Source organism: Tasmannia lanceolata, unplaced genomic scaffold (assembly GCF_043159265.1).
Source record: "Tasmannia lanceolata isolate RefF3 unplaced genomic scaffold, GAP_Taslan_0.1 ptg000007l, whole genome shotgun sequence".
Taxonomy (NCBI): Eukaryota; Viridiplantae; Streptophyta; class Magnoliopsida; order Canellales; family Winteraceae; genus Tasmannia; species Tasmannia lanceolata.
In genome coordinates this window covers 13,044,864-13,071,787 of record NW_027518684.1, presented here as the reverse complement: position 1 = coordinate 13,071,787, position 26,924 = coordinate 13,044,864, and the positions used below count along the sequence as shown (strand labels likewise).

The 26,924-nt window shown below is 39.1% G+C and overlaps 3 protein-coding genes and 1 pseudogene across 5 annotated transcripts; 2 read left to right on the top strand and 2 right to left on the bottom strand.

Moving 5' to 3' along the window:
• The first annotated feature begins 13 nt into the window (after positions 1-13).
• Positions 14-7,304, top strand: LOC143881964 (microtubule-associated protein TORTIFOLIA1-like). Its single transcript, XM_077385329.1, has 7 exons — positions 14-169; positions 277-1,033; positions 2,000-2,191; positions 2,299-2,404; positions 2,488-3,203; positions 5,643-6,527; positions 6,960-7,304. The coding sequence occupies exons 2-7, from the start codon at positions 311-313 to the stop codon at positions 7,152-7,154; spliced, it is 2,817 nt and encodes a 938-aa protein (XP_077241444.1). The 5' UTR covers positions 14-169; positions 277-310; the 3' UTR covers positions 7,155-7,304.
• A 1,932-nt stretch (positions 7,305-9,236) lies between these two features.
• LOC143881962 (serine/threonine-protein kinase-like protein At5g23170) lies at positions 9,237-11,165 on the bottom strand. Its single transcript, XM_077385325.1, has one exon. It carries the CDS (start codon positions 10,548-10,550, stop codon positions 9,522-9,524), a length of 1,029 nt encoding a protein of 342 aa, XP_077241440.1. The 5' UTR covers positions 10,551-11,165; the 3' UTR covers positions 9,237-9,521.
• On the top strand, positions 10,586-10,704 carry LOC143882377 (5S ribosomal RNA; annotated as a pseudogene).
• Positions 11,166-12,622: 1,457 nt separating the features above from the next.
• Positions 12,623-25,482, bottom strand: LOC143881963 (tubulin-folding cofactor B-like). Of its 3 annotated transcripts, none has more exons than XM_077385327.1 (10): positions 25,162-25,482; positions 24,928-24,988; positions 22,653-22,791; positions 22,352-22,503; positions 18,645-18,763; positions 17,927-17,988; positions 17,540-17,581; positions 15,829-15,962; positions 14,167-14,236; positions 12,623-12,844 (listed from the first exon to the last, which is right to left on the bottom strand). In XM_077385327.1, the coding sequence occupies exons 3-10, from the start codon at positions 22,752-22,754 to the stop codon at positions 12,797-12,799; spliced, it is 729 nt and encodes a 242-aa protein (XP_077241442.1). In that variant the 5' UTR covers positions 22,755-22,791; positions 24,928-24,988; positions 25,162-25,482; the 3' UTR covers positions 12,623-12,796. The 3 variants fall into 3 exon arrangements, with proteins under 3 accessions (XP_077241442.1, XP_077241443.1, XP_077241441.1); XM_077385328.1 differs by having other exon boundaries at positions 22,653-22,736; positions 25,162-25,481; XM_077385326.1 differs by having other exon boundaries at positions 22,653-22,818; positions 25,162-25,480.
• Between the last annotated feature and the right edge of the window lie 1,442 nt (positions 25,483-26,924).

Here is a 26,924-nt window from a genome sequence, read left to right as displayed (position 1 = left end):
ACTAGCTTACAAAATCCCATATTTTTACTAGTAGAAATGAAGGGAAAATATGGGATGAGGGTGTACTTTTTGTCAATCATATCCTTCGGACATTGTAAATTCGGATTGCTAGCTCTTCCTCCCCATTTACCAACGGGGCACCAGAAGACCCCAGATCACTCACTCTGAGGTTAGTCCAAAACTCTCGTCCTCTCTCTCTCTATGTCTCTCTGGATCTAATTCTAATTTCTTTTCTCAGTAGTAATTCTCTCGTACTCATTTCATTCCCCTTTCCAGATCTCATTCCATCGATCCCATTTGTGAAAAAACAATGTCTACCACAAATCCAGTCCCTCTCAAGCCCTCAAAACCCTCACTCACAACACCATCACCACCACTCTACTCAACAACCCTTTCATCAAAATCCTCCTCCTCCCTCTCTTCTCACTTCGCCATGATCGAACTCAAACAGCGAATCCTCACCTCCCTCTCCAAACTCTCCGACCGAGACACTCACCAAATCGCCATCGAAGACCTCGAAAAAATCATCCAAACCCTAACCGTAGACGCCACCTCCATGCTCCTCAATTGCCTCTACGAAGCCTCCTCAGACCCTAAACCCGCCGTAAAAAAAGAAGCCCTTCGCCTCCTCGCCCTCCTCGCCACTTCCCATTCCGATTCCACCTCCACCCACCTCACCAAAATCATCTCCCACGTTATCCGCTGCCTGAAAGATTCCGATTCCGGGGTTCGTGATTCCTGTCGCGACACCATTGGAGCCCTTTCAAATCAGTACTTGAGAGGGGAATCTGAGAATGGGAATCTTGGGTCGGTTGTAGCATTGTTTGTTAAGCCTTTGGTGGAGGCGTTTGGGGAGCAGAAGAAGGTGGTACAGGCGGGGGCCGCGTTGTGTATGGCGAGGATGGTGGAGAGTGCGAAGGACCCGCCAATTGCTACATTTCAGAAGCTCTGTCCTAGGGTTTGCAAGTTTCTTAATAATGAGAATTTCCTTGCAAAGGCTGCTCTCTTGTCGGTCGTCTCTAGTCTATCGCAGGTTCGGATAATGTGTGTTTCCTTTGTATTTATTTTCTTTAGCTGTGAAATCATCCTTTTTGCAATGTGGGTTTTGTGTATGTTGCGTTTGTTTTTGTAATTTGTTTGGATTTATGCATTGCCAAGTGGGTTATAGTACTTGATTGAATGCTTTCAGGTAATCCGCACAAAAATCAGCAATACCCAGTTTGCATACTTGAAGTTTTTCCTTTTCTAGTTTTCCTCTGTCTTTGTGCGGGTAAAATTAGTATTACTTTATCAGCAATATCCAATTAGTATTACTTTATTTATTCGCGTTCTTTTGATCTAACCAGTGTTTGATAAATATGTGATTTTGGTACCTACTTCATTGATTTATACATAAGAACGGAATGTAAATCTTTAGTGAATTTGCTTGATATTGTAGTCATTATAATTTAGATAGGCACCTGTTTTTTTTTCTCCTTTGGCATGGATTGTTGCTATTTGCATGATTATCTTGGCATTCATATTATTTTCTTTGAGTGAGCAACATTGGTTTTCGTGGTTAGTGTATTTGCAATGAGTATGTATTCGCAAAAGCGCGCGCGCGCGCGCACACACATATGATGCAACAGCAGGTTCGCCCTAAAACTTATATATCATAACATTGATCAATAAAAAAAATGAATCTCATGACTGATAGACATGGTTGTCATGGTTGGTGTATTTTCAAGAGAATATGTGCTATGCAACATGAGCTTGCCCAAAATTTTAATTACACAACTTTGATCAATTAAAAAAGAAACAAAAGGATGAATCTCATGACTGGTAGCTTTGTATTTTTCTAGCATGATGGCTTCTAGGTTTCCCCTGTTAAGTTTATTAAGCAAAAAAGATCGTGTTTGTGATGAGTTTAGTGAAACTGAGATCGTTTTAGTACTTGGGTGTAGTTTCTATGTAGATGAGATGACTAACACACGATCATCTGCCATTGTATTCATTCCAGGTAGGTGCAATTGCTGCCCAAAGTTTTCCATCTTTAATGCAGAGCGTTCACGAATGCCTTGAAAATAGTGATTGGGCTACTCGTAAGGCAGCTGCCGACACATTAAGTGTCCTGGCATCTCATTCAAGTCATTTGGTCACTGACGGAGCTGCTTCAACAATAACGGCACTCGAGGCTTGCCGCTTTGATAAGGTAACTTTGCGGATTTGTTCCACAATTGAATAAGCATTTTATATTATTGATTGTGTTGAAGAACCAGTTCTTAAGTAAATATATGACCTCTATGATCTGTTGCTCAGGTGAAACCTGTCAGGGATAGCATGACAGAGGCACTGCAGCTATGGAAGAAGACTGTCGGAAAGGGAGGAGATAAAGCTTCAGAGGACCCAAAAACTCTGTCACATGGTTAGTGTGCCAATATTTTTTGTTTCTTCATTCAAATTTTGTTTTGTTGGGGTGATTAATTTTTGGTTTTATGTAATACCCAGATGGTAAAAATTCTGAACTGACTAAGTCTGTGGAGAAGTCGGATCTCAGAAAGTCAAACCCCAGTGACAAAGCATCAGATCCCTTAGTGAAGGATGCATCCAGTGCTTCTTCCCCTACTTCTAATTCCCTTTGCAAAGTCAAAGGTAGCACCATGTCGGACAAAACGGTTTGCATATTGAGGAAGAAAGCACCTGTCTTGAGTGACAAAGAATTGAATCCAGAATTCTTTCAGAAACTTGAAACGAGGGGTTCCGGAGAGTTGCCTGTAGAAGTAGTAGTACCTCGTAGATGTCTCCACTCTTCCCGCTCACAAAGCGAAGAAGAATCAGAATTGAATGATTGTGATTATGGGGGTGGATCAAATCACAGTGTGATGCCAGGCCACGATTCAAATGATATTCATGGATCTGCTAGCATTAATTTTATTAACATCGAGAAAAGAGCAGGGCCGTATAATAAGGTACACGATTTGGATGACAGTGCGCGGGATAAGTTGATGGAACAAAGGGTATTAAGGGGCAAAAACCCGAAAACAAGAGGTTTCGATGCTGATGATAGGGTTGAAATTAATCAAGGAGACTCTGGTGCCCGTGTAGGTTTATTCAGATCTGATGGTCATTCTGAAGGGTCCTTTAGTAAAGGAAATTGGTTAGCCATTCAAAGGCAATTGTCACAACTGGAGAGACAACAAGCCAATCTCACAAAAATGTTACAGGTTTGTTTAAACATGAAATTGATATTTAGAAAATGAATATACTTGGAATCCGAAAAAAAATTTACTTGATTTTTCCATGATAGATATCTTAGTTGTCTTACATTTTCTCTTCCATCGCCTCTCTTTGTTAAGTATTGATTTTGTTTAGGGATGTATAATGATGGTTCCACCTTTTGTGGTTGGAGTGTAGTTTTACACAAACTGGTTGTGAGGCATCATGTTTATATGTACAAGAGTGGATTTATCAAGGGTTGTTTTCTTCTAGTTTCCTTTTTAAGACCATTTTGTTTTTCTTATGCTTCATCCTGGAAGGTCATGGTAAGGAGCCAAATAGTCATGTTTCTTGTAGTTTCTCAATATCTCTGGTCTAGATAGTAATTGTTAGCGCGGGGGGGGGGGGTGGGGGGGGGGGGGGGTGGGGAGGCAGTTAGAGATTAAAAGAATAACTCTCCAACGTCCAACTTAATTGTGAAAAATGTTTTAAATACTAAAATTAGAAGAAATAAGGGAAAAAAGGAAAAAAAAAAATCCTAATCACATTCTTAATTTTAAAATGGAAAGTTATAAAGTAAAAATAAAAATACCACTACAACCTGGTTATAAAGTACGCAATTTTTAACACAACTGTCAGTGTCCCATCCAACTCTACGTCTCTTCCTAACGTCAATTAGCGTGCTATCAGCGAGGGATTTATCTTAGAGAGAAGTCAAAGCCTTGGTGAAAAGTTACTTCATGAACCCTAATTTATCGGGAATTCAGGATTGGGACAAACTACAAAGAGATAACACCCCTAGTGTGTACATCTTGAATGAAATGATACTTAACTTGGATCTGTTTCATCCTCTCATGAAATAGACCATTCAAGACAATCTCAACTGCACAAAAATTATCCATAAAGAGAGCCATCGACAATGAAAAATAAAGCAATCCTGCATCAGTAAGATTCAGCGTATCTAGTTGATGTAGCACAAGTTAAAGATCAAAGGAATAACTCTCCAATCATTGCCCATTTAATTAACGATTCTTAATTCCAAACCCGTCTGCCATGTGTATGGTGCATATGACCTCTCTTTATTCATCAAGACCATACCGTCTATCGATCCTTTTACCATTGGGAAATCAACAAGCTCCCAGATGCTATTCAAATAAGATCTCAATTTCTTCATTTCCTGATGGCAACAAGCTTGGGAAGATGTTTTATAATAGGAGGATGAGATTGGTTGGGAATTGGACAAGAAGGGCTATAAAAGACGCAGTAAATTATTGTGAAATAAAATGAAGAAGTTCTGTGCTCATGAGTTCTTCTTCACTAATGGATGCACATCATGAAAGCTCACAAGGTTGCTATATTGATTGAGGGTGCCGTAAATATTTTTCTAGTCTAAAATAAATTATTACAGAAAGAAACGATCCTTTGTTTCTAATTTAGAAGAAGATGAAGTAGGATTATGCACAAAATTGAAATCATAGGTATCATTGACTGTTATGCTTTGATATTTAAGAAGGTAATGTTGTTCCTTAGCATTAAGATCTATATATACATTTTCAACAAGAGCAATTTTTCTAGAAAAAATCTTTTTTTAGGTTAATATTTCTAGAGTTGCAGTTCAGAGACAACCTAAGGCTTTTGTTGTAATTGGTCAGAATCTTCAACAGGCTTAAGCTTTTTAGGCTGAACTCATAAATGGTTGAATCTTTGGCCCTTTGGAATTGGTCAGAAAAATTTCTGGACTTATTTTAATTTTAATTCTCAGTGTAACACCTTTATGGTTGAATCTAATGGTCTTCTCAATTTTCTTCTTGTTGCTATATGTACTCTTTTTGGGGAGGGCTAGATGTACGGGTCGGGGCAATGGTAAGGTTGCTCCATTGTGACCTGGTGGTCACTGGCTCGAGTCACGGAAACAGCCTCTCTGCAAAGCAGGGTAATGCTGTGTACATCTAGCCCTCCCCAGACCCCGCAATGGCGGGAGCCTTATGCACTGGGCCGCCCTGCTATATGTACTCTAATTTCCTGGTTGAACTAGTGTCCGCTAAAATATGGTCCACCTTTTGATAGAAAGAATTAGTGCCACTAGTTTCCTGAACCAGAGTTGAATCTCAAACTTTCCGTACTGATCTTAGATATAACAAATCAGGAACCATAAAAAAGCATGGCACCATTTGAAAGATTTGTACCTGTGACTATTTCTATTATTTCTTCAATATATTTCCTTATTCTAGCTTTTTCAAGACCTTAGTACGGAATAAAATGATTCATTGACCAAACTCTTTTTACACTATTATGCTTCCAGTGCACTAAATATTCTACCAAAGGTTTTCTTAATATAAGAAGGAAATTCTTCATCTTGATGTCAACATAGTTTATTGTTTGCCTTTTCTGCTACCGATTTATATGTTGTATAAATTGGTTAGATGACTGATATTTGCAAATTGCAGGACTTCATGGAGGGCTCCCATGATAGCATGGTAACTCTAGAAAACAGAGTGCGCGGTCTTGAGAGGATTGTTGAAGAAATGGCACATGATTTGGCACTATCATCAGGTAGGAGAGGTAGTAATTTGATGATGGGATTTGAGGGATCCTCTGGTAGGCCTTCAGGCAAGTATAATGGCCTTCACGACTACTCTAGCTCCAAGTTGGGCAGGGGTGGTGATGGGCGAATTCCATTTGCAGAAAGATACCTCTCATCTGAGGGCTTTGTCTCAGGAGTTAGGGGAAGAGATCCCCCTTGGAGGCCAGACCCGTCTGAAGCATGGGATTCTTATGCACATGGACCTTCGAGAAATGGCCATGTAAGCTCCAGAAGGGCTCTTGGTGGTGTTTCAAATGATGGTAGATTACCTAGAACAGATCACAATGGTGATCAAGTTGGCAACAGGAGAGTTTGGGATAAGGGACCTGGGCCTGTTAGGCTTGGTGAGGGACCTTCTGCAAGAAGTGTCTGGCAAGCCTCAAAGGATGAAGCAACTTTGCAAGCTATCCGGGTCGCTGGGGAAGATGGTGAAATATCTCGAACGGCAACACGGGAGGCAATACCCGAGGCTGAGGCGTTGGCAGATGATAATCCAGGGCAGGAGAGGGGCCCACTATGGGCTTCATGGAGCCATGCAATGGATTTACTTCATGCTGGTGACATGGATTCCTCATATTCTGAAGTGTTGTCTACAGGGGACGACCTATTGCTTCTGAAGCTGATGGATAGATCTGGTCCAGTTTTGGATCAGCTTTCTAATGAAATAGCAAGTGAGGTTTTGCATGCAATAGGGCAGTTTCTGCTGGATCAAAGACTGTTTGATATTGGTTTGTCTTGGATTCAACAGGTAACCCAATTATATTCTTTCATTTCATTTCAATTTTGGCTGTGGTATTGTCCACATTGCTTCAATTTTAACCAATATTACTATATAATAATATATGCTGTATGTTTAGAAGGTTAAATTTGGTCCTCTGCTAGGAGTGGTGTAATTTTCTTATATCGTATTGAAACTATATATATGAAACATGCTGAAAATATGATTTTATGTACAAAACATGATGCATCAGGCAGTGTCAAATCCGCAACTTAAGCGAGTATGAACCTGTGACTAATTTAAATAATTATTTTGAGGGATATGCTAGCGTCCATCGCAAAAGGCATTTCGTGGATAGTCTGTTGCATGTGCTCTATGGTGATGTATTTTTATTTCTTTGTGACTTTTGGATTGCCTTCAATATGATCTGCTCACCCCCTTTTCTGTTTTTGAGTATTGCAGCTGGCAGAATTGATCATGGAAAATGGCCCCGATTTTTTGGGCATCCCCATTGAAGTCAAGAGAGAACTTCTATGGAGTTTACATGAAGCTTCAACAATGGAACCGCCTGAAGATTGGGAAGGGGCGACGGTTCACCAGCTGATGTTGCAGTTGGCATCTACTTGGGGAATTAACTTACAACAGCTTGAGAAGTAGTGGCGAATTGAATATTTTTGTGATGGGGTTCTGAAGTTTTTTTTAATATTTTTGGATCCGCTTAAATCTCTGAGATCTATGTAACTACATGAACCCAGAATTCACTGATTTGATTGCAAAAGCTAATAATATATAGGCCCTTTAAATGCAGTTGTAAATTTCATTGTATTGTGTTCATACACAGCTTGCCTGGACGGAAATATAACGAAAGGCCAATGTGGGATTTGAAACTAATAAATGATAATTCAACAATTTATTTGTTTAATTCTGAAATTTCCATTCTGGGGCAGTGTGGGATTGAATTTGAAGGGAAACCCACTTTTAAATCTAATCTGAAAGCTTCTTATCGTGCTTTTCAGACACATTTGACAGGAAATTCAGTTAGGGCTCATTTGGATACCTTATGCATTTGTATTTTGATTTGGATTTGAGTTTTGGATACAAAACACATCAGTCATCTTCATGATCATGTTTTAAGAGAGGGAAGGATGTCTCGCTGCTGCCGGAGCAACATCGAGGAGCAGCGATGGTGAAAGAAGTTGCCACAAATATTGATTTCCAAATAATGTCTCGCAGAACATATTTGAAAATCAGACTTTTTTGCACGTAGCTGATTTGGAAATCTAAGGATCTAATCTAGTTCAAAATATCATCTAAATCCAAATCTAAATCTTGTTGGCATTCAAACGTGGCCTTAGGTACGTGGATTTTAGAATCCGGGATTTCTTCAAAATTGTAGCCAAGAGACAAGAAGAAGCTGAGCAGCCATCATTTTTTACTCGTTTTTTACTTCTTACCCTTCTTTCTATCAGCAGGAGAGAGTAGCAGATCCTCCAATATTTTCAGGTTTTAGAAATCTCAGGATGCAAGAGAGATATTTAAAACCTGAACTTCTCACTTAAAATCCAAGAAACGCTATCAGGACAGCATACAGCAGCTTGATCATGAATCCTATTTTACACTGTTCCCAAACTAAAAACTTAGATTTTAAAATCCACGTATCCAAACGGCCAGGGGCCATTTGCTGTCCTGATAGCGTTTTTTGGATTTTAAGTGAGAAATTCAAGTTTTAAGAAAGAAGAGCCACCTCTTAGAATTTGTCTTATTCATTTAATTCATATGAGATGGCTCTTCTCTTCTGAAAAAGAGGCGCTGCAAAATTGCTCGTGACAGATTGCGGAGACTTAAACATATAGTGCTTTTATACGATGCCCGAGCATGAAGTCCACCCTTGATATTTGATCCAACAACAATCTCTTAAAAAGCGGGATGGTGCCCGAGCATGAAGTCCGGCTGTAGGCTGTACGTCATAAGCACCACCCTTGATATTTGATCCAACAACAATCTCTTAAAAAGTGGGCTGCTGTTGCACCCACTTTTTAAGTATAAAATAAAGTGACTAGTGCCATTATCAAAATATGCCAACCCAAGTTGCACCCAGCCGTGTCAATGGAGTACTCAATCGTGCCACGCAAGTTAAATAGGATTTGTTTTGGCCCGCCCCCACTCGCATTTCCCATGCATTTAAAGATTTGAGAATGATTTTCCTAATTTATACAGCAAACTAGAGTGCAAGTGTATACCATGGTAACTGATAAACTTCAACTTCAGTTTGGAAATGGTGGGATTAAAAACAAAGGATTCAAAAACAGTTGACATCAGGTGTGTTTCCTTTGTTTTATCTTCATTGTTTCTCGAATTTTTGAACGGCTGTTTTCAGTGCAATGGATCACTGTCACGATGGAGGTTCAATTAATCACCTATAGAATTAGTCATTATTCTACTCCACCTTCACCTCCTCTATCCTTCTCCCACCCTCTTTACCACTTTATATGCTAACATTCTAAGGAAAAAAGTTTCATGGTTGTCGAACATGGCCTTGAACTGAGATAAAAAAGAAGTGTGATTAGGTTTTAGGAAGAAAATGTTGGGTGAGCATTTCCAATATGTAGTAGGATGGTCTTTTCCCCCTTGAAACATGGTGATCCACTAGATCAAAGGCTGTGATAACCATACATATACCCCCCCCATACTTACCATGAGCACCAACCTAACGCAGATCAAACGAGCAGAGTGGCTTAATTAAAAAAAAATTAACGTCCATATCATATATCCCTATCTATTTCTATTCCTATTGTCGTTTGCTGCAAGACATGATACAGAAGGAATTAAAATATAAGCCTAGCAAAAAGCATGGAATGAGAAGATAATAAAAAGAAAGATTCTCATAATGCAAACACCCATAAAAAATGATAAAAAACACACCTGCTCTTTTGTTCTTTTTCCACCTATTGATGGCTTGCAAGGTTTTAACATTTTTTTCCTGACTCAACATGATTCCAGTGAGTCACGAGTCCACTCACTGAGTCAACCACCCTGAGTTTCACGTAAATCATTCCTGCATAATATCCTTCTCGTATTCTTCCTCTTGGCTCTAAAAGATGGATATTTTTTTCTTAAGAAAATGCTTCTTAAAAAACTCCAGATTGAAGATCGGCGGCAACTTTCCACTACACTCTCCAACTCAGTAACAATCTCTCCCATGGTCGGTCGTCTCTCTTCATTAGAGGACACACACTGAGCCGCAGTACTAAGCAAACGAGTGATCATGTTCTTCATATTCTTTGGTAATGGGACCCGTGAATCGCAAATCTCCACCGTCCGATCACTGTTGATCAACGGCAATGCCCACTCCACAATAGAAGCAGGCACAAACCCAACATCCAATGCTCTTCTACCACTTATTGCCTCTAATAAAACAATCCCAAAACTAAAAACATCATTTTTAGTACTCAATTTCCCCGGCCTAGTGTAACAAGGGTCTAAATAACCAATAGTTCCTGCTGGTAGAGTCAATCCATCAACTTCCGAATAGTTATCAGCAGAGTATTCAGAGTAGTGTCTTCTCACTGCAAGGCTGAAATCCGCCAACCTGGCATTCCAGTCCGAGTCAAACAAAATGTTGGCCGATTTAATGTCTCGGTGAATAACGGGTGGACTCGCTTCGTGGAGGGTTTGAATGGCTTGGGCGAGTTGGAGGGCCAAAAGGGTGCGTCTGAACCAGGTGGGTGGATTTGAAGAGTTGTGAAGAAATTCGTCGAGGGAGCCGTTGGGCATGAATTCCATGACGAGGAGCTTGGGGCCCGAGTCCTGACTCACTCCGAGTAGGTTCACTGTGTGGGGGCTTTGTAGAGTTGATAAGATTTCAATCTCGTTATCGAGTTTGGAGTTGTCATGAACGAGTTGAAGTGCCAAAGAGGCTTTCTTTACTGCGACAAGCTTTCCATCTTGGAGTACGCCTTTGTAGACGCAGCCATGGCTGCCTTTTCCAATTAGCCTCTCAAGAGCAAAGCCTTTGGTTGCTACTTCAATCTCTATGTAAGAGAATTTCTCCATTCTCTTCTTTTTCTCAGATGCTAAGCACAAGAAGTGGGTGCGATCATACCGGCACAAATGCCATGGATCCCATCAGCACTCCGGAGTTAACCATGCTTGGGCGAGAGTAGTACCAGGATGGATGACCTCCTGGGAAGTCCTCATGTTGCACCTCCTGCTTTAGCCATTCAAAAGAAAACACATTGAGTTGAACCCATACTTTTATTCTTCCTATTGGGTGCTAAGAAAAAGAAGAGGGGAACATTGAGATGAAGGAACTATCTCTTCTTCTACAACTTCTTCTAATTGGGTGCTAAGCAAAAGAAGAGGGAAACATGGAGACAGAGGAACCCATGTGACAAGAGATACCTTTCTTTTATGTAAAGAGTAAAAGGAGGGATGAAGGATTGTACTTGGAGGGAAATAAAGGGGCTCTGAGGCAAGCAGAGAAAGCTAAAGAGGAAAAAAAAAAAGCATGGAGAAAAGAAAGAAGGAAAAGCAAAAACTCTGAAGATGCTCAATAGCTGTTGGTCGGGTCCCCATTCGCTTTTATATATGAAAAAATAGATTCCTGTGTCACATCTCTCGAGTTGAACGCTGGCTCGTTGCTTCCATTGTTGGTGCTTCTGGATTTCTAGTAGATTATATGTTAGATTTTTTATTCAAATCTGGTGTGGGTCTAATCTTACCTAATCCAATATAACAATCTGTTAATGAAATGGATAGCTAAAGGTTAGGGAGAGCACACGTTACCTGCAATTTAGTGTTATAGTAGTGGGTACACCATCTATTCTTACTTAAAGGAAAATAACTAAAAAATGTGGGTGTTAGGATCCTTTTTGAAAAAGTCCTTTCGGACCATGCTGTGCCACCTGTATGTGATCAGACCGGTTGATCCAATCCACGATCACTGGTCTGGCCAAATGCTATTTAGAGCACCTTGATGATCCTAGGCCGTTGATCCATCAAGCCTCGCGTAGGGTTCTGTTGAGAAAAGTTAAGGGCATGTTTGGTAACCATTCTGATTTTCCGTGAAAGAAATGGGCAGAAATAGGAGAATGAGATTTTCCTGAAGCGGATCTGCGAAGTTGATCATGAGGGGGTTAGGATGATTGGATCATTGTGGGACCAGATGGACCCATGTCTTTGTACCATTGTTCTTGTAATATACAATGGATGGAGCTCATTCCCAGTGCCAGCAGCCAAAAACACCTGCTTTTCAGGTGTTCCTAAACAAAAACCACTGCACCCTAAACAGTAGAGGGGTCAAAGCATAGCAACAAGACAATAAGAGAATGCTGAGGCCAAGGGCCATTTGTTACACAAAGAATGCAACAAATCCACATCAAATGACTAATTTATGCTGACAGGAATATTGCTAAAATGAAAGTCGAAATAAACAGAGCCAAGGAAAATTCTTTCTGTAGAATTTTTTTTCGTTTCCACAATTTAGAGGGAAATGATATGGTTATGGTTTATTTGCAAAGGTATCATTATAAATTGAATTTCCCTATAAATAGGACTTGAACTGTGGTTGGTTTAAGGTACTTTTTTCATGTGTAATGAAACAATGGAAAAGCAAGAAATTCTGAAAACGTATTTACCAAACTTTTCCAGAAATTTCCTGCAATCCAAACAGGGACTTGAGCTCTCCCAAGAAAAGCTTTAGTGTTGATTTTTCTAGTCCTTTTACCTTACACTTGTGATGTCCTTTTTGGGATGAGACCAAGTGGGTCGCCTTGTGGTGTTCTACAAGATAAATGGTCTAGATTTCACATACATGCTATTGCCTCCCATGCCTCTCTGTAGGTCCCCAAAAATGCATTTTATCATTGATCTTAAAATTCCGGACCAGAATTTCCATCAAGAAAATTCTTGCAGATTTCTTCCTGCAACAGTAACCATTGTAACAGGGATTGTCACCAGTAACTGTTGCAACAGGGATTCACGGCAAGAGAAGAGAAAATATAGTAGAGGATAATTGGTGGCCAGTGGTGCTTATGGTCGGGCGGAAAGGGTCAATAAGAGAGAACACTTCTAGTGAGAAAACTTACAATACTGAATTGCTGTTTCATTTCCACTCTGAGTATTCATGGCGTAAAAGACTCCAATTTATAGATATGAATATCAAAGTAGGATCTCAGTGATGAAAAAATTGATGATGAGTTTGAAATGAAAAAAAAAAAAACATATCGAAGTAGGAGGAACCTTCACATTAAGAAAGATATGTAATACGTGTTAATGGGAAATCGACTTTCGAGACCGGTTCATATCTCGTCTTCCTCGAAGGGATCACACTCAGGGAAGTCACCAACCTAGAGAACAGCTAAACATGGTTAAAAACATTTAACTTCCAAAGAGTTTGTCAGTGCAATGCAAACTAGAAACCTTATAATAGAAAGCGCAAGATTACAAAACAACTATGACATGTATTGATAATCAGAATCTGACAAGGGTATCATTTTGTTGGATTTGGATAACCTCAGAAAAATGAAAAAAAGGGGATTAGTGGATTCAGCTAATTTTAATTCTTTTACATGATAATATGGTTATATTTTTAGAAATTTTGGTAGGTTAAATATAATGTTTTGTTTTCATGTTAGAAAACTTACTAGCATAGATAAAACTCAAAACATGTGATAATTATATGCTTATTCTACTTGTTAAAAAGTGTGTGAGGGTAGTTTAGTCATTACTTGTAGTATGAGGGGTATTGTAGTCTTTGTACAAGGTTGCCCTACTTTGGGCCTATATATACATCATTTACATGAGAGGACTCCTTAGTGGAGAATCCCTCATCTTCTCCTTCACTCTTCTTCTTCTTCATTCCTTATCCTCATCTATTCTAACATGGTGTCAGAGCTAAGATCCTAGGGGAAAGAAAAAAAAAGAACAGGTTTCCATGAGCTAAGATCCTAGGTAGGGGAAAGAAAAATAAAGAAGAGAGAGAAAGAAGAAGAAGAAGAAGAAGAAGAGGTCTCTAGAGAAAGAAGAAGAAGAGGTCTCTCTCTCTCTCTCTCTCTCTCTCTCTCTCTCTCTTACATGGTAACCTGAGGACACGATGAGACGAGACATGAGAAGAGACACCCCCCACCTCTCCCGCCAACAACCCCACCCCACCCCACCCCACAGCGAGCTATTCTACCAACATTGAAGCATTTCAAATGTCTCTCTCTCTCTCTCTCTCTCTCTCTCTCTCTCTCTCTCTCTCTTACATGGTAACCTGAGGACACAATGAGACGAGACACGAGAAGAGACCCCCCCTCTCTCTCCCACCAACAACCCCACCCCACCCCACAGCGAGCTCTTCTACCAACATTGAAGCATTTCAAATGTCTATTGGGCTCTCATGGATATGTCACTGGTGTGATGTCTAAGTAGCATAACTTCACCAGTGACAGCTTGGAGATATGGAGGAACAAAAGGGATGACGTAGCTTTATCTGAATTTTTTAATAGAAGAGGTCGCTGAACTATACTTGCTTCATATTATTTGCTGCAATTTCTTTAGTTTTCTGAATATGTGAGGAAAAAAGAGGCGCATAGCATACACAAATTCCATGTTTTTTACCATGCCCAACCGCTATACAGAAGTATTACTGCTAATATTGCATAAATATGGTACTTTATATACAGACCTTGACTTTATCTGGCCTAAGCAATGCACCATGAAGTGGAGGGCAGTCAAAGTAGCACTTTCCTTTCACTCTGTAACATGTCCAAGAACAAACAATTATGGATGAATATAAATGAGGTCATGACTTACCTATTAAAGATACAACTTTTGACTGTGAATATGACAATGATGAGCATCATACAAAACTCTCACTGTTACTCAGAAGCAATTACTAAAGTAAACTTATTACAGTAAATCAGTAAAAAGTAAGTGTCATACTTAAAAGTTGAAAAAAAAGTATAGTAGTATTAGCCAAACGTCTAAAATGAAGATCTGAAAAAGCTTCTTCATTTTTCTAGTTACACTATTTGGGTTAGATTTAACGGGATTCCACTTCATGCTTGGGCTGAATCAACTGTGCGCTCTTGGAAGTTTATTAAGGAAAATTCTGAAAGTGGAGATAGGAACAGGAGAGAAAGAGTTAGGAATATGCAAGGGCAGAAATATTTATTGCAGATTGGGCATTTTTGCAATCTTCAGTAAGAATGAAGGTGGGAGATAGATGGTTTGTGGTGGGGGTTGGAGGAGAGTTTGGAGAAGACTTGAATGATGCTGCTGAATTTGACGGAATGGTTCATACTTTGAGCAGTGTGGCGTATGTCCCAAATATATGGAAGAATCTAGTGTCGCTTGGCTGGTCGGACTCCAAGGGTTGCAGGTATTCATCTGCAGTTGGAGCCATGAAAATCACACGCGGACGAATGGTTATGAAAGGAGAGAAGTGTAGAGGATTATATTGTGTGGTAGGGGCACGATGAATAGTGTTCATAAGATCTCAATGGCTAGTTGAAAATGAAGTGGCACATTCATGCACAAGGTCTCTTTCATAGTTGGTGCAAAGAGGTTTCCAAGTTGTAGACGATGGCGAGGAGGTGATGATACTTGCGATGGGGACAACGGATCAAGATCCCTCTCCACGGTTGATGGGGGTGAGTCAACGGGTTGGCGGGGGTACACATGTGCATTGGCCGTGTTAATCAAGCGATGATGTGTAGCTGGTCCTTCGAAAGGCCAATAGTGGTTTGCAACAATAGTAGACAGGTGGCGACCTCAACAGAGAATCTTCAAGTGGCCAGAAAACTAGCCAACATGGAGATTGTTGAGAAAGTTGCCTTGTTTCTCATGGTTTGGTGGGAAGCAAAATTAGAAACAAGTTTTTTTTAGGTTTTAGAAGAAAAAAAACACCTAGGTATAGAAGACACTTCTCTTCAGCGAGAAAGTGGGTGATGGCTGTAAAGTGTGGGAGGTGAGAGAGAGAGAGAGAGAGAGAGAGAGAGAGAGAGAGAGAGAGAGAGAGTTCTCTCAGTGTTTTTTAAAATAAATAAGTCAATTAAAAATACGTGACAAAGAACAATAAAGTAACAGATTTTCGAGGAGTTGTATCATTAATAGCATATTAGGGCCCTTCAAATAATATGTGCTTCCTTGATAGATCTGACAACAAACAACAAACTGTGATTTGACGACATAAGAAGAAAATATTGGCAAAGGATCAAACAGATTATTATTTGCCTTCCAACACTGATTTCTACAACTTTAAACGAGAAAAATAGAAAACCATAAGAACAAATGATTATAAAGTTCCTAATCGATCGATAATTACGGAGAACAAAAATATACATACATCCCGTTATGTTTTCCCAAAGGTTCATCATACTGAATTCCAACCCAAAATCCAGGTGCTATGTTTTCAGCTCTGCCAACAAACTTGACAACTCCTCTTTTACCACCAGGTTCCACTTCACATCTATCTCCTACCTAGATCAGGAAATAGTTGCTTTAGAAATTGTTTATCAAGAAAATAAACAAATACAATAGCTTATAAAAACCAAAGGCTATGAGAAGTTAGAAGGTAAATATTAAAATAATAATAATAATAATAATAACCAAAGGCTACTGATATCGGCACTACCATGTTTAAATAATTGCACAAACTCAGCTTGTCTTTTCTTCTTTAAACAGCTGTCAAAGATGAACTCATTTTGTCTTTTTATTATGTAAACAGCTGTCAAAGGTTATCACAGTTTACAAAAAGCTCTAAGAAGCCAATTAAAACAGCAGTCAAAGGCGAACTCATTTTGTCTTTTTATTATGTAAACAGCTGTCAAAGGTTATCACAGTATCCAAAAAGCTCTCGGAAGCCAATTAAAGAAGAAAAGTCAAGCTGAGTTTGTGCAATTATTAAAACATGGTAGTGCCAATAAAAGATCCTTTCGTTTCATAAGCCCCACACTACAAAAAATGTGTGATATTCCATATGACCTTTCCATAAAGAGATTCAAAATCAGAACTCGAAACACTCAAGATACAGTGAAACGTCTGAGAAGATAAGAGCACACCTTGTTCGCCACCTGAATGAATAAAAAGGTTACTTGCAAAGGGTAAAATGTATGTGTACTCAACCTTTTAAGCACAGACAGAACACACTCACACTTAATTCATGAGATTTCCCTTAAAAACCAAAATCCAATACCAGCCATTCCCCCACTCTCGAGATAAACTATTTAATACTCTTCCACCTACAAACTAATAGCCAATATAGGTTCGAGTATGCATAGCATAATGGGGCCCCACATAATCAAAGATACTACAACAACCTAACGCTCAACACACCACACCATCATACCCCTAAAACCCCAAATGTAATCGCCTGTTCAAATTGGTTAACTACCGGACAAAATGGAGCACCATGCAGCCGATCCTACACGACTAGGGACCTTATATTCGCCCACGCCCCCTTCCCGTACCCCATACTCACCACTTCCAATCGCCAAATCCATTTCCCCAAAAGCACTTTTCCTTAACTTGATTTACCAAGACCGAACCCCATGTTTTTTTAGCTTCGACACCTCTTTCTAATCAATGAGAAGCTTTAACTTCTTCCCATTTCCTTTTCATCTAAAAGAAATTTCTTTGGAGCATAACGGCATAGAGAAAATCAAAAGATCAGTGAGGGATGCTTTAGTGAGAATGATTTTTCCACCAAAAGAGAAGTAGCACGTCAACCAAGTTGCCAGTTTCTTCTCCACACTCAATATTCATTTACAATTTAGACAAGACACTACGCCAAGGGGAGCCATTATTATCAACTTCACTCTTGACCACAGTAAACGGGCATCAAATTATGTGATATCCAATATGAAAGATGAATGGGTATCAATAGCAGGCTAACCATGACAATTTAAGTTTTACAAAATGCAATACCTTTTTATTTAATTAATAATAAGACATTACTTTCACAAAGAACGATTCCAATAGTTCCACAACATGCAAGAATGTGAAAGAACATTACTAACCTTGATATTTTTTTTATTTTTTTTTGAAAGTTTACTAACCTTGATATTTGAACAAAAGTCCTCCATGTAGTTATCTGGTATCTGTATACAAAATGAAGTCAGCATGCACAAAATGTTGAATAGAATAGGAAATAGACATCGTGAAGATGATAGATAGTCGCTGCTTTTCAATGCAACAAAAAGAAATATTAGAATTGAAATTCATTTTGAAATAGTCGTAAGGTAAGGGTGGTCGAGTGCACGAGGCTCCCGCCACGGCGGGGTCTGGGGAGGGCTAGATGTACGCAGCCTTACCCCTGATTTGCAGAGAGGAAATTCATTTTGATAATAGAGGGAGAAAATATTGAATTGGCTTGCTCATCTTGAACTGTAAGTCATCTGTACATATCTTAACATTAAATGGATAACAGAACATGAGTGGCTTACTTTCTTTTCGAGGATCGATGGATTTTTAGATGCCAATTTCTCCTTAAATTTTCTAAAAGTGCCTGAAACATAGGGAACAAACCTTTCGGTGAATATAAATATCCAAAATAATATATAGGAATACAAATACAGAGCCACTGTGTCACCCATCAAAGGAGTAGTTCCCGAATCAATGGCTCGAAATATACTGTAATATTGATCTACTGTAAAAAAATCAATCAAAGACCTCATTATTATCATACAAAAAATTCCATAATGCAAAACCTAGGAAACAACTTGCTTGGTCCTAACACCTTAGTAACTATACATCCAAGCAGTCCTGAATAAGTCAACAATATCCAATAATGTATGTGTTCATACCCATACCCTTTTTTCATAAGCATTCCCAAAAAACTTCGCCACCTTTTCATAAGGAATAGAAGTGAATAGGGCAAACCCCACAAATTGGAGAAATGAGAGATTCAAGTCCCACGACTTGTCTCTTGTCTATATAATAAGTGAGACATATACAATTACAAAAGTACTCATGTTGCGTTGTATACTTCAAGAACTTCATTACATAATACATATGCCTGCAGCATGTCAAACTTCTAGGCAAGGTCACTTACATATTACTACAGCATGCTAACAAACATGAATTTCAACCTCCAATACAGACACAATAAGCACTGGTTGAACATGTAAAATTAATTTATAAATTCAAGCAGAATGAACTTACCATCAAGTTTATCAAAGGCTTCTTCAGAAATTGAGAATTTTTCCACCAATGAAGTGTCTTCTAACCAACCACCAGAGGTTACTGATGAGGGGTCCAGATCTATGATATGGAGCTGGTACCTTTGATATGTCAGCGATAAGTCGATCAAATGATACATAAAAGCAGAAAAAAGGAGAAAATATAACATGCAAACTTTGTGAGCAAATGGGTACTGCATCAAGACTTGACATAATCCCACTCTCTATCTAAACTGCAAAAAAAAAACTAGATCTTCATTTAGGAGGACAACAAAACTCAATTTATGAGGGCCAAATCAACACAAAAGTTATTTCCTGCATCATATGAAACTTTTAGCATACATTGATTGGGTGGAAAAAGAGGAAGTCTTAAGATACACGGATACAAGTTATCTGACATGGCAACATCTAAAAATCTAGAAATAGTAACATGTACATACATAAAAAATTATTGATTACTATCATAATTTGTAATAATATAAATATGATACATAATTTGTAACAATATAAATATGATATTCATTTAACAAACTAAAAGTGTCTAAAGGAGTGTCGACATGTGTGGGCACGCGTGTCGTGTCGGACATGGTAGGACACATGTGTTGACAATAAATTCAAACTGGCGGCTAAATCATAGATGTAAAGAAAAGGAATTTCTTGTGGGGTTCTTTTCATGCCATTATTGGTCTTTGAGACCATTGTTTTAAGATGATAATATAATATCCTACTTTAGTTGATGATGTTATGGCTTAACTTTGCAACATTCCCATCATTCGGAATAGTTGGCACTACTGTGTACTGGATTGCAAGGAATAATATGGAGTTGCTGCATAACTCGAGTACTGTTGAAGGTTTTTGGGCGTCAATTTCCCATGATTGCCCGCATTGCCTGCTTTGGTTCCCTAATATGTTGGAAATGGATGAACCTCTCACCCTTAATCCATGGTTGGTCAAGGAGGAGCACAAATGACAAATATTGCGCACCCTGGCTTATAATCTAAATTACTTGTTACTTAGGGGCATTTTAGAATACATATATTTTGGCTCTGTTCAGACACGTAAGTCACAAGTTGCTCCCATTACTACTGTATCCCGGTGGCCAAAACTCACTAGAATTGTTGCAATCAAACTTGAGAAGCTACCCCTGGCCTTTGGTTGATAATATATTGATGTGTATGGCTTTTAATTGCTTGTTTTTTATTTTTTTGAATGATAACGAATTAAATTAAGAAAGAAGGGGGGAGACCCCGTGACCGAGATGGTCAATGCAATGAGAAATGAAAGGAAAGATAGAAAGAAAGAAAAACAATCATGGCCCTATAGTGGAAGAAAGTCGAAGATTTCCAAACTTGCTCGGCCTCACCATTAGCAAATCTTCTAACATGGAGAAATGAAACTGATGTCCCTGTTGTATGGTCCATAATCTCGTCCTTCCATTGTGCAAAATGCTAGAGAGGCGATAAGCTAGCCTTCAACCATCGTATTACATCAAGGGAGTCACCTTCCACTACAACCTGGTCAAGAAGGGCAGGCTCCAATATCCTTAAACCTTGGAGGACCGCTCAAAGCTCCGCTTCATTGGAATTCTCCATACCAATTGATCCCGAGAAGGACCACTTTGGGAGCATGCAAATGAAAATTTCGTACAAAATAAATTTCACCAAACTTCTGAAATTTCGTACAAATCTTGTGTGTACGAAATTATTTTCGCACATAAATAATTGTATGAAAACATTTTCGCACACAAAGAAATGTACGAAAATGCCAACAAATGTTCAACTGGGCTCAGAAACTGGCTAGCTTTCTGCTGTTTTGATAGTATTTCTTCTTGATCTCGGGGATCTCAGATATGCAAGCTCAAGGCTATAATTGCAAACTGATTTTGGGTCAAACCTTGTGCTCGGTTCGGATGATATTTGGGATCAAGCAAAAGTTTTAGGCTGGGAATTCTTCCACTCTTTGTGCCTACAGTAGACCATAATTAAAAGTATAATATAATCCAAGACGACCGGTAACATTTTTGTCAACCTATTGGGGAAACATACCAAACAACAACTGAAAACAATATATCTTGCATGTCGTCAAAGATAAAATGCTAAATAAATCCCACTATACTGACATAGTATTATAGGGAGATGATTTTTTCACCCCCACTCCTAGGATAATGAGCCCCCCTTTTAATGTGAATTGTGGTAGACTTAACGCTCTTTAATGTCAAATCACATTAAAAGGGGGGCGCATAATCCTTAGGGGGGGGTGAAAAAATCATCTCCTTAATAGATATTATATAGATATATATAGGGATTTGCTAGGGTCCATCGCATAATGCATTTCGCGGATGGTCTGTTGCATCTGACAGCAGCCACCTGGTGAATGAAGACAAAATTTGCTGAAAAGTGAGCCTCTGTGGCTGCTGTCAGATGCAACAGCTTCTGTCTCCATTCACGAGGTGGCTGGTCTGACGTGAAACAGACCAGCCGCGAAATGCCTTTTGCGATGGACCTTAGCAAATCCCTATATATATATATATATGAGGAAAGTGAAGCTACACCGCCGGCTTAAAATACAATGGGCCCACATTGTTTTGGTGATCCAAAGAATTCATTTGATTGGCCCTCACATAGATAGGGTGTCCACCAAAAATCAGCTCCATAGGATCATCCCAACCCTACGATTTGTGGAGGCAAAAATGAACGTGTAAAAACCTTCACAAATTTGTCCATTTTTGCCTCCACAGTTTGAAGGGTTGGGATGATCCTATGGAGCTGATTTTTGGTGGACACCCTATCTATGTGAGGGCCAATCAAATGAATGGTTTGGATCACCAAAACAATGTGGGCCCATTGTATTTTAAGCCGGCGGTGTAGCTTCACTTTCCTATATATATATATATATATATATATATATATATATATATATATATATATATATATATATATATATATATGAGGAAAGTGTCTCTAGTCTCTCCCCTAGATAAGCTTATCTACTCCTCCCTTTAAAAAAACACAGTGGGCCCACGTTGTTTGGATGATCCAAAGCATTCATTTGATAGGTCCTAACATAGATAGGGTGTGCCCAAAAAATCAGCACCAAAGGGTCATCCTAGAACTTCGTTTTGTGGTGCCTTGTGGTACCCATTTTGGACACATATAAACGTCCACGTTTATATGCGTCCATTTTGGACACGGTGTGCCCAACAAAATGAAGTTCTAGGATGACTCTTTGGTGTTGATTTTTTGGGCACACCCTATCTATGTTAGGACCTATCAAATGAATGCTTTGGATCATCCAAACAGCGTGGGCCCACTGTGTTTTTTTAAAGGGAGGAGTAGATAAGCTTATCTAGGGGAGAGACTAGAGACACTTTCCTCTATATATATATTAGAGTTCGTCTCATTATCAAAACATGTAGTGGGAATATCAGTAGCCTCTCTCTATATGTGTGTTTGTATGTGTGCGCGTGCGTGCGTGTGTGAACAAGGCCTTCCAAAAATATTATCAAGTGGCCAAGATGAGCTGAATGTCATATTCTTTTTATCAAAATCACATTTAAAAAAAAGGGAGTTCCTTTAGACTGCAATCAAAACTTTCCCGATTGCAAGTCACCATAAATTCCACCCTTCACTTCTATATTCAAGTTTAAAGGTTTTCATAAAACAAAATGAAGATATGAATAGCTAAACAAACCCATCTTGTGGAGAGTAAAATCCAAGTGGTCTCAAATTGTCTTTCAATTCGTGAACTTTAGCTCCTGCATCATCATAGAGTTCAAGTGACATCGAATCAACAGATGTGCCGCATTTTTTCCAAAGCTTATCTTTTGCTGACTCCACAGTCATCTGAGATCAATACACTACTATAATTACAAAAAGGCCTTATTATATGTGTTCGCCCTTTCATAGTTAAATAGATACATTTGAAAAGAGATTGAGATGCTGCTAATGAATATACAAAATTATTTAGTTCATGATGCGTGACTAGTGAGTACCTGAAGCGAGAAGTGGACATCAGCAGAGAAGTTCTTCAAGTTGGAATGAGTTACACGGAGATTGACCGACTCATCGATTGGCATCTGTAAACGGGACACCATTGAAATTGCACTCCTCTTCTTGATTCCAAATTCCAGCCTAGAGTAGGGCTATTTTACTTGGGGACTTTGAAAAAAAAAAAAAACTGACAATATAAATATAAACCAAGCCATTGAATATTTCTGCATAAACGTGATATTCAAAGGTAGAAAATTCAAAGAACTAAGGAAAAAAAATGTACGCATTCAGAGTACAAGTTGAATTGAAATAGAGCAGATGGGACGTTGTTGGATACAAGTTGGCAGAAAATGAGAAGATACCTGGATAAGATCTTCTCTTTCTGCAGGAAAATCACAAAAGGGGGCAAACGGAAAAGCAACTCCAAGAAAAAATAGGATTTGTGAGCGGAAAAACTTTTCTGCTAGATAGTTTTTTTCTTGGAAAACATTTTCCTTTCTACAATTTTCCACCACTTTCCAATAACACTTTTCAGATGTTTCGGTTACCAAGCCTGCAAATGAAAAAAATCCAGAAAAAAACAATTCTGCTGTTTGGTTTACCAAGGCTGGATATGAAAACTTTTTTCTTGAAATTTGTTTGGTTGAGCCCACATTGAAAGCCCAATGATCAGAAAAGCTAGAGGGGCACATCTTAGATCAAAAAACACTCTTATCGAATGATCAGCAGTAGAGATTTGAGAATTAGACAACTTTGTGGAATAGAAGAGGCAACCCAATCTGTATTTCAGGCATTGTAACTTGTATCTTGTCTCACAAATAAATAATGGCATTTCACCTAATTACAAAGCTAAAGAAAGAAACGTGCTAGGTAATAGATGTGATTCTCCACAGCACGAAGGTTGGGAGAGAGAAAACTAGACAAATATCAAATGTGTTATCTTTTCTGTTATCAAAATGCGGTATTCTCACAAATAAATAATGGCATTTCACCTAATTACAAAGCTAGAAAGAAACGTGCTAGGTAATAGATGTGATTCTCCACACCACGAAAGTTGGGAGAGAGAAAACTAGACAAATATCAAATGTGTTATCTTTTCTGTTATCAAAATGCGATATTTATCTGTACCACCAAAATATTGAAACTGTAGTTCTCTGTTTTTTTTTTTTTACTGAAAATCCTTGGTTTTCTGATGTCTGATCAAATGGCTATGGCCTCAAACAGGAGGGGGTGTCTCTTGCATCCAGTCGCTGATCAAATGACAGTCTGAATACAGCGAGAGGAGTAAGCAACGCCAGCAATAAAATTTCAAAATTTTATCAAATTGATGTCCAAATGAGATCATTTGTACAAAGTTATATATCCAGAAAACTCGGTTTCAAACTACAGTTTTCAAGGAAGGATTTAAAATTTTAAACCGACAATCCTGAGTTTTTTTCCCAGTCTTAGCCAGTTTTCTATCATTTTCTTAACAGCAAGATATAATCATGATTTTCGGGCTGATTAGAAATAAAAGGGAACAGTCCTACCTTAAGAATGGGGTGGGGATACCCTATGTCGTCAAAGCATAAGGCGAGGGGGGTGACTCACGAACAAACAGAAAAATGTACAGAACAAAACAATCTCATTTTTCTGGCTACCCATTTGACTCGAATACAAACAAGTGTCAGTACTAGAGGATGCAAGCTTTCCAACATGAGAACCTATAAATCCAATTTCATCAATGTGATTAGACCACACAAACAGGGCAGTTTACTAAACAACTATTGAACCCATAAGCAGGTATGCATGACATCCAAGGGTGAAGTTTAGGAATAACAATGGAATGTGAGAATAAAATGCAATATATGCAAGATTTAGATACATTTACTGGGGAAATGACCTAAATCCAGACTCCGAGAACACCAAAACGCATGGCCTTATGCTCTATAACATGAGAAACTAAAACAAATCCCTTCAATCATCCCTCCACATTCAACAGACAACACACCCAACTCAAAAAAAAACAAACAAACAAACAACCCAATGAAAGGTATACTCCGTCACCAAGAGATGCAACACCAAAATTGGAAAACAAAGAACACAGCAGCCACGAAGCATTGAACCCAAACAACAAATAATGTGACTAAAATAAACCTGACAATCATTATTCATATGAAATAGCTCACAATTAAATTAACACAGAAACTCCCAATATAAACAGAACAGACAAAAACGCGATTAAAAATTAATAAGAAACATCTCTACATATAATATAAATCAGAAATCGATTATTACCCTGGATTAATCCCTACTCAGCTTCCAATCCAAATTTCCAAAGAAAATAAGTGCAGAGTACCTGCAAAAAAAAAAAAAAAAACTCGAACAAAGAAACAATAAGACTACTAAACATCCTTAAAGAGTAACATCAATCCCAACTCCAGCCTACAAAGTGGAATTCTAAAATATAGAATCATGAAATTAGTGGCAGATAAAATTGGCAGAAAGAAGAATACACAGAGTTCAACCAACCAGAATCTAACACCAGAGAGAGCTAGCGGCATCGGGGTGAGACGGGGTGACGAAAGAAACCCTAGCCCGGGGTGGCCAAAGAAACCCCAGCTCGATAAATGGGGAATTTTTTGACGGGTTGTACTTGTGAGTTGTGACAACACTTCCACCGGTTGTGACAACACTTACACAACCGATACTCTCTCCCCCACTTTAACGGTTGGTGGGCCCCACATACTTAACCAGCTAGGGTTAGATCCGATCTATGTTTGTTGTGCCTTTTTTTAGATCAGAACTTGTAAGAAAGAATTTTTTGTTTGCATATTGAAATCTCGTTGGATCGGTTCAATTATTTCTCTGAGATCTGAAGTGGTACGTGCTGTGTTACGTGCTGTGTTGGTTTTGGATTGTTAAGTGTGTCCATTGAAATTTAACCTTTATTTTATTCCATGTGATAAATTTCCCTTAATTATCAGCATGTTCTTGTCATTTAGTCACGGGCCTATTGTTTAAGCAGCGAAATAACCGGTGTGGTGCCTCAACATACGCATATGCTAAAGCCTACTTTCAACTCGTGCAAGGCTCTAAAGGTCTTACAACACTTGGCCTTGCTGTGCCCAACTCTGAACCCACTTTCATGATCAGCCTGCATTATGAGTACATCGAACATCATGCCTTCAAGCCCAATGCAAAGTCCATCCAGTGTGAGACATGACGATGCCACGCAAAAATCCGCCACGTCCATCGACCCGGCACCTATGCCATGAATTAGTATGCAATGACCAAAGTCCTACAAGGCAACTCCAACCTTCTTGAAGCAAGGCCAAGTCCATGCTTTGCTCCGTTAAGTCTAAAGATTTAGGCGCTCACACCACCTGATTAAGGGACCACCTGGATAGTCGAAGCCCACCAAGAAATGAGGCATTATGCCACATCCCAATCTGCCAAGCACTAAGGCTTGGTCATCCAAGATGCCTCATGGACTAATCCGCAAGGTGTTCACCTCGCGAGGGCAACTGAGGTCGCTCCGGCACAAACTCATGAAAGACCTAGAGATTGGCCTATCCACAAGACGTACCGCGGTGCAGAAGGCAAATAGTATAGTTAGCCCCCCTGCACCGGTCCGTACGCGCAATGCATGTGGGAACCCAACCCAACATGCATTGTCACTGGCCCCCCGTTGTAGACACCCCATTTTGACCAGACCATTTTCCCTAAAATCGAATAAATTCTCGAAATCGAATAAATCCCAATCCTGAAGTTGAGTCGAGATCCTGGAACCGAATCTCAAAATTTTCGAAAAATCAAACCCGAAAACCCTAAAAATGCCCATTTCCATATTTTGGAAATCGTTTGAAAGCCTGGGTGATCTCTGAACCCCATTGGCATCCTCCGTTCAATTGCCCTGATCCTCTATCTCATTTTCGCAAAAATTTGAAAGAGTTATAAAATACCCGTGAGTTTTGGTATTAACGTTCTCCCATTTTTGGTACCACTAAGCTCCAAATAGCATTTTCGCTAGCCCATCGTGATTCTCGTCTCGGTGTTCAAAAAAATTTGTCAATGGTCATCACCGTTCCCAAGGTGCCCTGTAAGAGGATATCATGAAGAAAAGACAAGTCGAGTTTGTGCAAAAATCAAAATATGGTTCTGTCAATATCATTCCCCCCTTTCAAGCGTAGAAAGTACGTTAAAAAAGGTTGTCCATGGAAGAAAGAGAGGGCAAACATATGTTTCTCTTTATAAAAAAGGGGTGGGATAGCCGAGCGCGGGTGCCCATTAAA

Excerpts from the sequence above, each read along its gene's own strand:
- LOC143881964 (XM_077385329.1), top strand. The coding sequence starts at position 311 with ATGTCTACCACAAATCCAGTCCCTCTCAAGCCCTCAAAACCCTCACTC. Across the intron at positions 3,204-5,642 it reads ATCTCACAAAAATGTTACAG|GACTTCATGGAGGGCTCCCA; the intron begins GTTTGTTTAAAC and ends TGCAAATTGCAG. Across the intron at positions 6,528-6,959 it reads GTTTGTCTTGGATTCAACAG|CTGGCAGAATTGATCATGGA; the intron begins GTAACCCAATTA and ends TGAGTATTGCAG.
- LOC143881962 (XM_077385325.1), bottom strand. The coding sequence starts at position 10,550 with ATGGAGAAATTCTCTTACATAGAGATTGAAGTAGCAACCAAAGGCTTT.
- LOC143881963 (XM_077385327.1), bottom strand. The coding sequence starts at position 22,754 with ATGGTGTCCCGTTTACAGATGCCAATCGATGAGTCGGTCAATCTCCGT. Across the intron at positions 14,237-15,828 it reads TTGGGAAAACATAACGGGAT|AGTGAAAGGAAAGTGCTACT; the intron begins GTATGTATATTT and ends GACATGTTACAG. Across the intron at positions 12,845-14,166 it reads TTAGGCCAGATAAAGTCAAG|GTTGGTGACTTCCCTGAGTG; the intron begins GTCTGTATATAA and ends GCTGTTCTCTAG.